Here is a 14,452-nt window from a genome sequence, read left to right on the forward strand (position 1 = left end):
CCACCTCAATCTAGACTGGAAGAGCTGTCACATGAGGGCGCTGTCTATGCTCCCCCCCTCTTAAAGGAGGGGAGGGTATGGGGTGTCCTCGAGCGACGGATCTTTCAGTCTAGCCTCAATCCAAAAACCATTAATTTGATGTCAGTTACATACTTGTTAATGAGTGACATTATACATTAAATTATAAATAATTTTACAAACATTTGTACCAGTGCTAGTTGTAGCATTCTTTGACACAATTCAAAATGGCAAGAGACTACCCCAGTTACAACCTGCAAGGGACAGACTAATACATTGCATAATAATACATGTCTGTGCTGAGTCAATTCAAAGACACCCTACAATCAACACATCTGACACTCACAAACTTATTCAGCAAATAAAGACATCCTGACAATACTGCAATAATTGGTACGTGTTATTTGAAACATTCACTTTACAGATGAGATAACAGTTGTCATCAACACATACACTTAGAGATTTCTCATCCTCTTTGAATTGAACATAGACTTGCTGCACAGATAAGATTCTAAAAATTCAATATATAGAGCAGATTTCATTCTTGTTCTAAAATCTTGATGATTGGATAAAATAGCATTATGTAATACTGGCCCTGATATCCCTCACAACTTTACAAGGATTTGAACCATTGTCAGAATTTTCTTTGAAGATGTCACCAGCAAGTTCTTCATTTATCTACATCTCCATTATTTAACACATACGGTAATTTTTGTACCACAGTTTCACAGTGATAAGCCTTCATTTTATTAAATTAATGATATACTCCATGTTTTTACATCTTCAAAATTTCATTTTGTACAGCTGAAAAGTTTTGATTTTATGGAATTAGTCATAAATCTTTGATCTGACAGAATTACTGAGCCATAATTGTCTTTGAATTGTTCTGTGTCTGCTTGTTATCCCTTTTTTGTAAGAAGTGAAGTGACATTATTGGAGGTCAAAGGTCAATTGGTTGAACAGCATGTTCCAGAACATAGATACTGAGAGATTCCAGTGAAATATCTTGATCAATTGGAAAGGCTCCACTCCAGGATTTGTGACCAGCTGGATAAAATAGAATTGCTGGATATGAAACTACTGTGAACTCCCAGGGTAAATCATTGATGTCAGCATTCAGCCTGATTGGAGAAAAAACAAACTTGAGTTTCACATTCCAACAGCGTGAAAACGATGCAAACAAAATCATCTACAAAATAATCACAAAAATTGTTTGTCAATAAACCTGAAAACAAAAGAATATTTGACAATGATTAAAAACAAAGCATAGCATCACAGGTATATATCATTAAAACAGAAACTTATATGATCCATAAATGGATGTGACTGGTGATCACTGTTGCTATGGTTCTACGTACCTTGCCACTGTCAAGTGTTTTGCTGACTTGAAAACTTGTGCAAGGGAAAGATACACTGGATGTATCCTGAGGCAGAAACCACACCATGGTGCATAGTAGAGAAGTACAACGTCCTGAAAAATAGCATTAAGGTTACAGAGTGTGTGATGAAGTTAATTTAATTTACATAGCATATGCAAAATTCATATAAATTTAGCCTTTGGACACACTCGTTACTATGAAAGTATCACAGACCTGCAGTCATCTTCCTTCAAAATGATCATTAGAGGTAAAATTGTTCCACTTCTTGATATTTACTATTCTACATGGCTAAGATAAGCAAGTACCTTTTCAACATCAAGCACAATGTCATTAAAATTGTCTGTAGTAACTTCTGTGACAGATACGTCACCGCAATTAGGACATCTTTGATGCACATTACTTGTTCTTAATTGTCTAGGTAACTCGTTCATTGTATAACTTGTGATGAAACTTTGCATATGTACTCTACTGAAAGGCACTTGGAGAATATACTCGGCTTCATTCTGGAAAGAAAATGAAAAATGGGGTGTCAGACAATGTCAACTTTGCAGCATGGCAATTAATTCATAATATATAAGAAGTTTCCATTACCAGTAGATTTTGCGTGGCAGAAAGTTTAAAACTTCTTGAAGAATTGGGTGTGATCATATTATGGATACAATACCAAATAAATGATTTCCATTAGCCTCTGTCCCTTTCTCAGTTCAGTTAGCAGATTTCATGGTAGATACCCCTGATTTGATGCTTGGCCACTGCAGAAACAAATTCACTGACCTATGGATACAATTACAGCTGTGATTGCATTGATTTAATGCCAAGACTCCTTGGTCTTGTGAAGTAACTTTATATTTTAACAAGGATGGGTCAAAATCTCTCATTTATATGCAAAACTGAAGTCCCTCATCAAAGGGACTCATCTTAAGCTATTCTTCTGTGATTCCTGATCACCATTGTCAAAAATGAACTGATACAGAATAGTTTTTTTAAAACTAACGTTCTTTTCTACAAATACCATGCATCTAAACTGAGACTGTATAGGACCAAAGGATACAATCAAAAATACCCTGTGATTTGTCAGTTATCAGAAATACTTGGAAGGGACTACAAATTTTATTTTAGATCATGTTTTTTACATATCAGTTTACTCTGACATGCCATTGAGCTTTGAGCACTGAAAAGATGTAGGAGTTTCATTTTAGTAAATTACAATGGCAGTAAATCCCATTTTGCATTGTTTAAAATCCCTGTTTGAAAATGTCATTACCTTTATATCTATTATGGCTAATGCTGCTTCATTTAGACCAAGTTGAATTCCAAGTCTATCTGTATACACACCATATACATCACTGTTCATAGCAAAGAAGTTTAAACTTTTGTTTGTGTTGCAAGCCAATCCAGTGAATGCAAATGATGATTTGAGTTTCTGAAATGAGGCTGACTCCTGGACGTGGTATGTTGGTGATACGACTTTGTTAAAAGGAATGACATCTAGGTGAAATATTGCCGCTTGGTTGACGGAATCACTGATAACTTGGAAGCCATCTTGGTATGTACTGTTCATGGCTGGAAATACACTGTATCTGTTGCCATAGTTACATGTGTGAATATAACTATGGTTGCAGCATAAACTAAAATGAAAGCTTGGATTGTAATCACAATGGAAGTTCACACATGAGTTCAATGAGGACAAAAAATCACTTGTAAATGTTACAGCACTACTCCACATGAAATCCATGACATTGGAAGGACACCATTTGTGCAGAAGCCCTGGCCTTGTAATACTTTCCAGACACACATCACAGATATCATAGCTTTTACTGGCAGACATGCAGTTCCCTGAGTTTTCATTCAATAAGGAAGTGCAGCAAGATTGGTTTCTAGTTTTCACTTTCTGATGAACTGATGATGATAATGATGATATTGATGATGATGATGACGAGGAGGAGGAGGAAAAGGAGGAGGAAGACGGAGGAGAGGGCAATGACAGAGAGTGGAAATTTGTCTGTTCCTTCAGTTCTTGGATTTTCTTCTCTTTGTCTCGGATTGCTCTGAGAATTTCTACTGTAGTATCAATTTTACCACTTTTATTGCAATTGTAATAGTCCATTGCAACCTCTCGTAACTGTCAAAATAAGAAAATATAGAATGGTTAGTAAAACACAAGACAAACATACAAATAAATTGAACATGAACATCAAAATCAGGTTAAGAAATGGCATTCTATGCTTTGATTTGATTTGAACAACCAATAAAACATAGATGTTACTGTTCATAGGTATATCAATTAAAGTTTAAGAAAGGTACAGTGTTACTTTTGAGGAAAAGGTACTAACGCCACAAGATGTATACATAGCACACTTGATGCATGATTTGTGATGGTTTCTCCACATTCACATGAAATATTCTTTACATATTTAAATATTCACAATATTAAAGACAGTTGCCGAAACTGTTGTTTGCCATCTGTGAATATGAACATGATATTTTTATATCGTGCAATAATTAAGAATCATATATGTATGGTTTCAGATTTTTTACCATATTATCAAATATTTGTTATTAAATATCGTAAAGAAAGTAAATGGCTTATTTTGGAATTAAATTTTACCTTTCACCCTAGGATTTCTGTAACTTTAAAAGGACAGGCAGTCAAACAACAAAGAAAGCTGGCGACCACATAGAAACCTGGATCCTAAAGATCATTTTCATGTCTATTATCAAAAAGAACATAAGTTAAACATAGGGCCAAAGTCCCTGAAGCTACTATAGACATGGATACAAAATTAAGTATTTCCTGACTGTATGAAATTATCTCACTAAGGTCATCCTAGGGACTTGTAAACCAAATATTAAAGCTGTCTGACCAGCGGTTTTGAAAAAACAAGCGACTCAACAGTCGACAGAGCTCTGCTGTGTTATGTGACACATGTATTGATAACGAAGGTGGATATCTTTGATAGCTCATTTCAGGATGGCCTGACCAAAAATGGAAAAAAAAATTCCGTAAAAATACAGATTTGCATATTTCATCACAATTTTAACAAATCTAAGTTGGGTTATCCCTAGGGACCTGTATACCAAATAACAAAGCTGTCTGACCAGTGGTTATGAAGAAGAAGAAGATTTTTTATGCATATTTTCAACAATATCAAAAAATTAATAAAAACAGTTTCTCAAAACCATATACACAACAAATATCAAATCAGTAAGTACTGCAGTTTTCAAGATATTTGAGTGGACGGACGCCTCACAAACGTACATACATACATACATACATACAGACATACATACAGACTGATGGTGGACGCTGGACGGATACCCATCCCAATAGCTTCTGTAGACTATATTAGTCTATAGTAGCTAATAAACGAGAGTTAATTACATTCTAATTAAAGTAAACAAGACTTGCTTAAATCAAGATTTACGTCATGAAAAACAGCATATCTGTCAGGTTATAAAGAATCTTAAGCTGCTTATTTTATAAGTATTTCCATCCTATTAACCAAGCACATTTTAACTTTCAAATTAACATTGTAAGTAAGTTCTGTTGAATAAGTTGAGACTGTACGTACTCAGAGAAAGCACACTGAAGAGACAAATGTTTGAAACTTAAGAAGTTCAAGGTCATCAAAAGCATTATAAGGAATCATGTAACACTTTCATTGCACTGTTTACACGGATTGCATAACTGCTATAAATAGCACATGAGGAATCTTACAGCCCAGCTTTACCATAAAAACCCTATCACTTTGACCACTCTTTTAATTGACCACTCTATTTTTTTCCTCAAAAAGTAATTTTATTTTATCCTTACCAAGTCAACCATAAATGGAAATTAGAACTTTCTCTATCTCTATTTATTTGACCACCCTATCATGACAAACTATTAGATAACATACAGGGCACAATAAATGACGGTTCAGAATATGTCAAAGTTGGGATTCAGGAAAGTTGCCTTTACGTGTTTTAATCCTCCAAGATGGTAAGCATTTCACCATGAACTGTCAAAAAAAGTTGAACTTTCTGATAATTCTACACTAAAATTATTTTGGCTTTGATGATTTCCTAATTAATTCAATTATTTAAAATCATATTAATTATTTTTTTCTGGGTGAATTGATAGGGTTTATACAGTACAAGAATTACATACAATGTAAGTCAAATTTTGACCAAAAATGACAAAAAAATTCCTTAAAAATACACATTTGCATATTTCATCACAATTTTAACAAATCTAAGTTGGGTTATCCATTGGGACCTGTCTTCCAAATAACAAAGCTGTCTGACCAGCGGTTATGGAGAAGAAGATTTTTTACCAAAAACGCCTTTTTTGGCATTAATTTGCCTATTTTCAACAATATCAAAAAATTAAAAAAAAATAGTTTCTCAAAATCATATTTTTCATCTACACAACAAATATCAAATCAGTAAGTACTGTGGTTCTCAAGATATTTGAGTGGACGGACGCCTCACAAACGGACATACATACATACATACATACATACATACATACATACATACATACATACATACAGACTGACGCCGGACGCCGGACGGATACCCATCCCAATAGCTTCTATAGACTATAGTCTATAGTAGCTAAAAAGTGAAACTGTTGGCAGCAATGTACAAAGTACATATTATTTTTGTAAAATGAAGAAAAACAGCAAACCTGTTGAAAGTGTGAATTGAACTTGTCACTGCCACTGTGGGAAGACAGGAGTAAAACAAACGGTTTCTTGGAGACTTGGGCTGACATGGATATGCTCTTCATCCCTGATGGTACTAACCATGGTAAAAGTTCTTCTCTGTGTTTGTAAGCCCATTCTACAATTTCTCTTGAAGTAAAATTTGCACTCCGTGGATAAACCTAAGCAAATGAAGTATTATGAACATGTATTATTACTACCATGTTGTTTCCAGGAATGTCAGTGTGAAGAGTACACCCAAAAAAATGCAACACTGTACATGAAACAAATTTTTTGACTAAAAACGAACAAAATTGCCTTAAAAACAGAAATTTGCATATTTCTGCACAATTTGAACAACTCTGGAATAGATCATCCCTAGGGACATATGTACCAAATATCAAAGCTGTCTGACCTGTAGTTTTGAAGAGGGTTTTTAAAAAATTTTGGACCAATGACAAAACTTGCCTTCAAAATACAAATGTGCAAATTTCACCACTATTTTAACAAATCTAACTGAAGTTACCCTTAGTAAACTGCACATCAAATTTCAAAGCAATCAGACCTGTGGTTTCAGAGAAGAGGATTTTTTTTCAAAAAAAACAGCAAAAAATGCCCCAAAAATACAAAAAAATGCAAATTTCACCATGATTTGAACAAACTTAAGTGAGGTCACAAAAAGTGAACTGCATATTAAATTTAAAAGCAATCAGACTTGCGATTTTAGAGGAGAAGGCAATTGTTGACAGACAACAGATGATGGACAGATGACAATGACGACAGAAAATCAGCCTATTTGATAAGCTCCGCGTCGCTGACAGCAGAGCTAAAAATTGCAGATTTCTCCATAGTTTCAATATATCACATTGAGTTAATCCATAGGAACCTGTATACCAAGTATAAAAGCTATTAGACAAGAAGTTTTTGATAATCATAACTGAAAATGGCAAAAATTGCCCCCCCCCCACAAAAAAAAAATATTGTGGATTTCATCATAATTTGAATCACTCACATTTTGATCATCCCTATGAAGCTGTCTATCAAATATCAAAACTATACAACAAGTGCTTTTTGTGAAAACAATTTTTCACCGAAAATGACAAAAATTGCCTTAAAAATACAAATTTGCATATTTCTACAAAATTTGAACAAATCTGAAAGAGATAATCCCTAGGGACCTATATCCCAAATATTAAAGGTGTCTGACAAGCAGTTGTGAAGAAGATTTTTACAGATTTTTTGACCAAAAATGGCAATAATTGCCTTAAAAACATAAATCTGCATATTTCATCACAATTTGAACAAATCTAAATTAGGTCATCCCTAAAGACCTGTATAGCAAATATCACAGCTCTCTGACCAGCGGTTATAGAGAAGATTTTTTATAAAAAATGGCTCTTTTTTAGCTAATTTGCATATTTTCAATAATACAAAAAAAACCCCGAAAAACAGATAGTTTGTCATAATCATATTTTGCATTTACATAACAAATATCACGTCTATAAGTACTGCAGGTCTCAAAATAGTTGAGTGGGCAGACATTCTCACAAACGGACATACATACACACACACACACACACACACACACACACACACACACAATATATATATATATATATATATATATATATATATATATATATATATATATATATATATATATATATATATATATATATATATATATATATAGATTGATTGATGCCAGATGCCGGACGGATACCAATCCAAATAGCTTCTAGAGACTATAGAAGCTAAAAACCAAGTTTTGCCATCACCGCACAAATCCTACAAACCAAGTTGGATTCTGATCCAATAAGCCATTCTTGAGAAATTGTGCCTACAGATAGACAGACATCACTGGGAAAATAGCTCAGTTGTTAATTGTAAGTATAACACCCTCACCGTTATTCATTCTTCTTTCACAATTTAGCTGAACTGTGAGGATGCCTTACTTATAAATTTCTATGGTGGCAAAATTTTCCACTGTTCGTACATGTTATTATTGTGTAAGGTACCTTGACCAAAACCTAATCAGTTCTAGCCACTTCAGAACTGCAACTGTTTACCAACTTTACCCTCCATTCAATGTGCCATTTTTGAGACATCGATGCCGCAGATACACAGGCAGACACACAGACAAAAATCAGTATGATACTAGGGAGAAGCTGAGCTAAATAAGGAAAATCAGTGAGTTTTATTATGAAGTCAAAGGTATTTACCCAACATGTGCTGGTGGTATGATACTTTACTGGGGAGTTAGAGTCGTAAACAAGCATTGCCACCTTTCACAAGGTGAAGTTGTCCTTGCTTTTCTCTGTCTCTCATTCCAAACAATGACCCTACCTGGGACATACCTTATACAACAAGTCATTGACAATGACATAGTCCCCACTTGTAATAGGGGAGTATTAGTCTTGATGGGGCAGGGAAATGTGGTCATTAAGAAGTATCACTGGAGTGTATATGTTGAGATATATGGGCACATAGGTCTATGTCGTTGTTCCCAATTTGAAACACATGAGGCATGTCTACGTTATGGTTCTCAATCGGGAAAAAAGGTCAGACCTTTAGCTGTATTGGCCAGCCAAGAAATACATATGTGCATAATAAATGAGGTACAAGATGTGACATCTTAAGGTCTAATATCCTATCAAAATTGGAGGGTATAGAACTTGTGGTTACTGAGCTATGCATATATATGTATAATCCAGGGCTGTCAATTTTTTTCAGATTAGGAAGGGTACAAGTGAAAGAACAGGAGGGTACAGCCTTGTGCGGAGCGAAGCGGAGCAAGGCGTGCGCGCAAGCGCACGCGGGGGAGGCCAGGAGGGGGGTGTCCCCCTCCTGAAGCTGAAGCTTTTCTAATTATTCATCTTCAATTGGTGGCCTGTGGTGGCACTTTTGAGGGCAATTTACTGTCAAGTTTATTATAACTGAAGTATAAAAGTAACATGAAATTGAATCTTGTGAAATAAATTATGGAAGACAAACAGAAGTATACAGAGTTTATATGTTTATTGATACACCAGGTTATTATTATTATTTGCCTACAAATTGTGTTGAATTACAACCTGCTTAATAAAGATCATAATCTGAACCATAATCAGAATCACTGGAGTTCTCATCTAAGCCCAAGGCTTGTATCGGTATAGCAGTACCAGCTGACAATACCTCAATATAGTGTGATTCTCAGGCTGATGAAACAGTAGCTTCAGCAGAAACCACATCTGCAAAAACTATTTCTTCAGATCACGGTCCCTCCACAAAGACCGTGTTCAGATGTAGCTTTAGAAACTACACCTGCAGAAACTATTTCTTAAGAAACAACATCTGCAGAAAGTAATTCAATAATTGTAATACGTTCCCATTCAAAAACAGCTAATCGTATTAGAATCTAAAAAAATCTTGTCCCCACTGTAAAACTGATGTCATAACGTCACGACAAAAAATTCCGATCTGCGTCTGGTTGATACTGCTGTAATTTTATTTTGTCTGTTTCAAGACCTCTCCTCAGAGTTGCCGGCTATGAATTTCCAGTGTGAAATTTACAAATGTAATGGGGTAAATACGAGACCATTACCAGAGACAATTTGAGTAGACGCTACGTCATACAAACAATTACAATACTCAAGTTTACATCCACTAATGAAATTGCGTGCCTTCGTTGTCCGTCGGCCTCTCAGTTGACAAGATTGAGAGAATGTTGATTTATTTACATAGTAAATCCTTGCGCGTGAAAGTTAACGATCAAATATTTTCTCCTGATGACTATCATAGTATCTATTCTGATATCCCTCACATGCACAATAGTCAGAGTTTTGTCGAAACTCACGCCTGCCAAGTGGATAGGCTCACTACATGCATGTTATATCCATATCCAAAACATGGTTTACCGCCGCGCCGCACGTACGTGCAAGATACCGCTAAAGTATATAGTCAAGCCTAGCTAAATTTTGTGATTGCCCTAAAAATTAAAAATGTTGGTCTTGGTAAATGATTTTGAAGGATCGGAATACCGATATTTGCTTTTGAGGAAAGATTTCGGATGTCGGAAAATATTTATCAAACTTCAATACTCGGGCCTTCGAAACAATCACAGTACACAGCATGTACTACCGTATGAATACATTCATAGAACGGCGGCTTGGTGCAAACAAATTCAGTGGTAGTCAAAACTCACTAAAAATTATGTCAATCCCCACAAAGTTTGTTTTGCGTTGAGTAAACGATTCTTACTCATTGTAAAGAGCGTTCACGATCTGCAAACAGGAAAACAAATCAAAATTCCAGTCGCTAAATACACGTAATGATATGGCATTTTGCTCAGACGCGGCGTGAAATCTACATTGCATGCTATACCATTGATGGATTGAAACCCCGATCACTGAAATTCCTCAGGAAAATAAAATGATTTACAAATATTGACATTACTTTTATATCCAGAGCTAGTGTGAGCCTCTCGGGGGTCTTTTTTGGACCCATAAATCCAACGAGGCTGTCGACTTTCGTAGCCATATCGATCGTGTACGTCCGAAAACCAATCAGAACACGTAAAGCTTTTTGACATACCGATTAAAACCAATCAGAAATCGGCTACCAACGAGCCTTAGGGGCTGCGCCTCTGTAGCACAGCGCAGCCAACGGTAGAATTTGGACAGGAAAGAATTCATAACGTGTGTAAAGATCATTATTGCAGGCCTTGAATAGGGAAAACAGGCGGCGGCAAGACCTGTGTCAGACGGCGATTTGCCGCCGGTGACCGGCTATAATTGACAGCCCTGATATATGTATAATCAAGGTCAAAGGTCATCGAGGTCACGTGACATTTTGAAAAAAAAAATGTATTGCTAATTAATCCCTATATGCCAAAAATCAGATCTCAAGCTCTATTCGCTTGCCCAGAATTAGATATGTGCATAATTAATGAGGTAAAGCGTGTGTTGTTATATGGTCGCCCATCCTACTAAATATAAAGGACATAGCACTTGTGGTTACTTATTTATTGACAAAAACGTATATTTTAGGTAAAAGGTCATAGAGGTCACATGACATTTGATCAAAAAATGTCTATTTCTATAGTTATCCCTATATACTAAAAATCAGACATCCAGCTCTATTGGCTTGCTCAGAATTACATATGTGCATAATTAATGAGGTACAGTATGTGGCGTCATAAGGTCTTCCATCATACCAAATATGGAGGGTGTACCACTTGTGGTTACTGAGTTATGGACCAATATGTATATTTCAGGTCAAAGGTCACTGAGGTCACGTGACATCTTGTCAAAAAAATTGTATTGCTAAGTTTTCCCTATAAACCAAAAATCAGACCTCTAGCTCTATTGGCTCGCACAAAATTATATATGCTCATAATTAACGAGGTAAAATATGTGGCTTCATAAGGTGTCCCATCATACCATACATGAAGGGTGTAGCACTTGTGGTTACTGAGTTATCGACAAATATGTATATTTCAGGTCAAAGGTCACAAAGGTCACGTGACATTTTGTCAAAACAATTGTATTGCTAAGTTATCCCTATATACCAAAAATCAGACCTCTAGCTCTATTGGCTCGTTCAAAATTAGATATGCACATAATTAATGAGGTACAATATGTGGCGTCATAAGGTGTCCCATCATACCATACATGAAGGGTAAGGCACTTGTCGTTACTGAGTTATGGACAAATATGTCAAAGGTCACCAAGGTCACGTGACATTTTGTCAAAATATCTGAGATAACTGCGTGAACAGATGGATGAACGGAGGGACATGACCAAATCTATAAGCCCCCTGGACTTCATCTGGGGGGACTAAAAACTGTGTCACTGCATCCTTTTTGCAATAATTTTTATTTTTCTCGGTCTTATACATGGGAGTCTATGTACAACTGCCTTATACATGGGAGTCTATGGAGAGCTGCCTTATACATGGGAGTCTATGGAGTTGTAAATTATAAAGTCCTCTAATACGGCCAAATTTGATCGCATTGTGAAACAAATCGACGTGCATCTGTATGGGGTAGGGTACTATCCTTGTGCAAAGTTTTAAAGAAAGTGACCAGGGCATGTCTGAGATATCTGCGTGAACGGACGGACGCACGGACGGACGCACTGACGGACGGACGCAAGGACGGACGGACATGACCCAATCTATAAGTTCCCCCGGACTTCGTCCGTGGAGACTAAAAATTACTGACACATTGTATCTATGTTCCATTCATTCAGAAATTGTTGAAAGAAGAGACATCAATGTTTGCGATGGCTTACCAATGTTTTGTTCATCATCCTGGTCAGGACAACCGTCTTTGGCATGAGAATTCCATGGGCATTAGCAAGCGCATGGCTGCTTATGACTCCAAACTGCAGTGGGTTGTTTGGATCTTTTTCCAAGGAAAACAAAGCAGCTTGATAATAAATATCATATCCTGAGATATCAACTGAGCCACTCATATCAAAGTGACCTATCAGTGAACTCTGAAAAAAGAACCAAATTATTTATAACTGATATAAATACAAATAAATACATTTTGAGTGAAATAATTGTTGATAGAGCAATAAAGCCTGTCAGCTGGTAGGAACTGATTAGTGTCTGTGTGTAAAGATTTCCTGACTTTCCATCCCCGTACATTTCGACAACTTTCTCATGTACAGCTTCTGGCGTATGTACACCTTTTTTCCCACAGATCATGATTTTTTTGCCAACAATGGAAAGGCAACAAGAGTCTAATGACAACTAGACTCTGACTCGGCTGTGATACAATGTAACTCAGAGTGGTGGTATATAAGGAATGTAATATGATTCTGTGTATGTGAAGTGCACTGCAAAGTGTACTCCCTGGTGTGTGTCTATTATGGGTCCATAAAAGCACTTTGATTTTCACCACAGTTACAAGAAGTCAGTGCAACTTCTTAGGCAAGTTTTGGAACAACTTTACAAACCAATTACACGAGTGTGATAACATTTAGCTCAATTTCACTGTTCATTCTTAGCTGCATAGCAGTGTAATTGCTGAAAAAATTCAACATGCAATCTGTGCTGTTATACATATACATGGACAACTTGACATCAAATAGTACATATATCAATGTTCTGACATCATTTTATCATTGTATATTTGTGATCAAATGAGCTAATTTCATGATTCTTTTATGGCCTTATTTTCCATTTACACTGTTGTAATTCCATCAGTGTGACTAAACTTTCTATACCGGTACAACCACAGTCACTCAATCCTGTACACAATAGCCAGTAGAAGTAATTTCCTAACAAAATATTGGAATTTTCTTGAAGTAGAATGTTAAATTTTGAAGACCTTCAACAATAGCAATCACACAGATGTCATAAAAGTCAAATTCATTCATTCGGGCTACAAGTAAAACACCTTTATACTGATTGATTATCTTTATGTTTTTACTTTTTTTAAATATGACGTGAACAATTTGAGAAAGGAATGGTTTTAAACAACCCTCAATACAGCCCTCAACCTACAGTAATGTAGGTGACATACTTCTTTCAATGTTTTTGCTATGCTTCAGGGCTATTTTTTGAAAATGGCAGGAGAGCTAAAATTCACTCTCCTGAAACTATCCAGGTAAGTGGTAGGCGAGTGATTTAGCAGCTCCCCTGAAAATAGTCAGGCGAGTGAAAAAAAAATTTTGTCATCTCTTGTGATTTGAATATGGCACTGCTTAAATTAGGAGAGTGACTGAACAGATCCCCTGAAAACAGTATGGAGAGTGCATGAATAAAATTTATTACGAAAACAATATGCACTAGCTGTCTTTCTTATTGTTATGTAATAGAGAAGGGAGAAAATACGGCACAGCACAATAAATTAGCCACTTCTGCATAAAAGCAACAATATACAGACTCCAGATAATTGATTAATTTTATTCATTAAAAGTATGTTGAAATATTGTAGTATAAATTTCAAAGAAACTTAAATAACCATAAAAGTCACATTCTGCAGGTATTACAAATGCCACGGTTTTGGGAAGCAAGTTATGACCAACTGAAGGGGTCATTCTCTGAAACAAGCGACCTAGCGGCCGATATAGCTCCGCTGTGTTTATGTAGAGAATAACTATTTTTGACACATGTTGATGAAGAAGGTGGAAATCTTTGATAGCTCAATGCATTGGCCAGAAAAAAGTGGCTAAAATAGCTGCAAAAATACACAATTGAAGATTTCATCATACTTTGAATATATCACATCGGATCATCCCTAAGAACATGTCAACCAAAGCTATCTGATGAGTAGTTTTTTGAGAAAAAATTTTCTGACCAAAAATGGCAACAATTGCCCCAAAAAATAAAAATTGCAGATTTCATCATAATTTCAAAAGATCAAATTTAGTTCAT

The 14,452-nt window shown here is 35.8% G+C and overlaps 1 protein-coding gene across 1 annotated transcript in view; it reads right to left on the reverse strand.

The window, feature by feature from the left end:
• Positions 1-400: 400 nt before the first annotated feature.
• LOC139152177 (thioredoxin domain-containing protein 11-like) overlaps positions 401-14,452 on the reverse strand; it is a 48,571-nt gene continuing 34,519 nt past the window's right edge. The window contains exons 4-9 of the mRNA XM_070725296.1: positions 12,358-12,564; positions 6,070-6,267; positions 2,662-3,519; positions 1,703-1,900; positions 1,377-1,489; positions 401-1,139 (exon numbers count right to left, since the gene is read on the reverse strand). Of these exons, the coding sequence (XP_070581397.1) occupies positions 959-1,139; positions 1,377-1,489; positions 1,703-1,900; positions 2,662-3,519; positions 6,070-6,267; positions 12,358-12,564 (1,755 nt within the window). The 3' untranslated portion in view covers positions 401-958. The remainder of the gene's footprint in view (positions 1,140-1,376; positions 1,490-1,702; positions 1,901-2,661; positions 3,520-6,069; positions 6,268-12,357; positions 12,565-14,452) is intronic.

This window comes from Ptychodera flava, chromosome 15 (genome assembly GCF_041260155.1).
Source record: "Ptychodera flava strain L36383 chromosome 15, AS_Pfla_20210202, whole genome shotgun sequence".
Classification (NCBI taxonomy): Eukaryota; Metazoa; Hemichordata; class Enteropneusta; family Ptychoderidae; genus Ptychodera; species Ptychodera flava.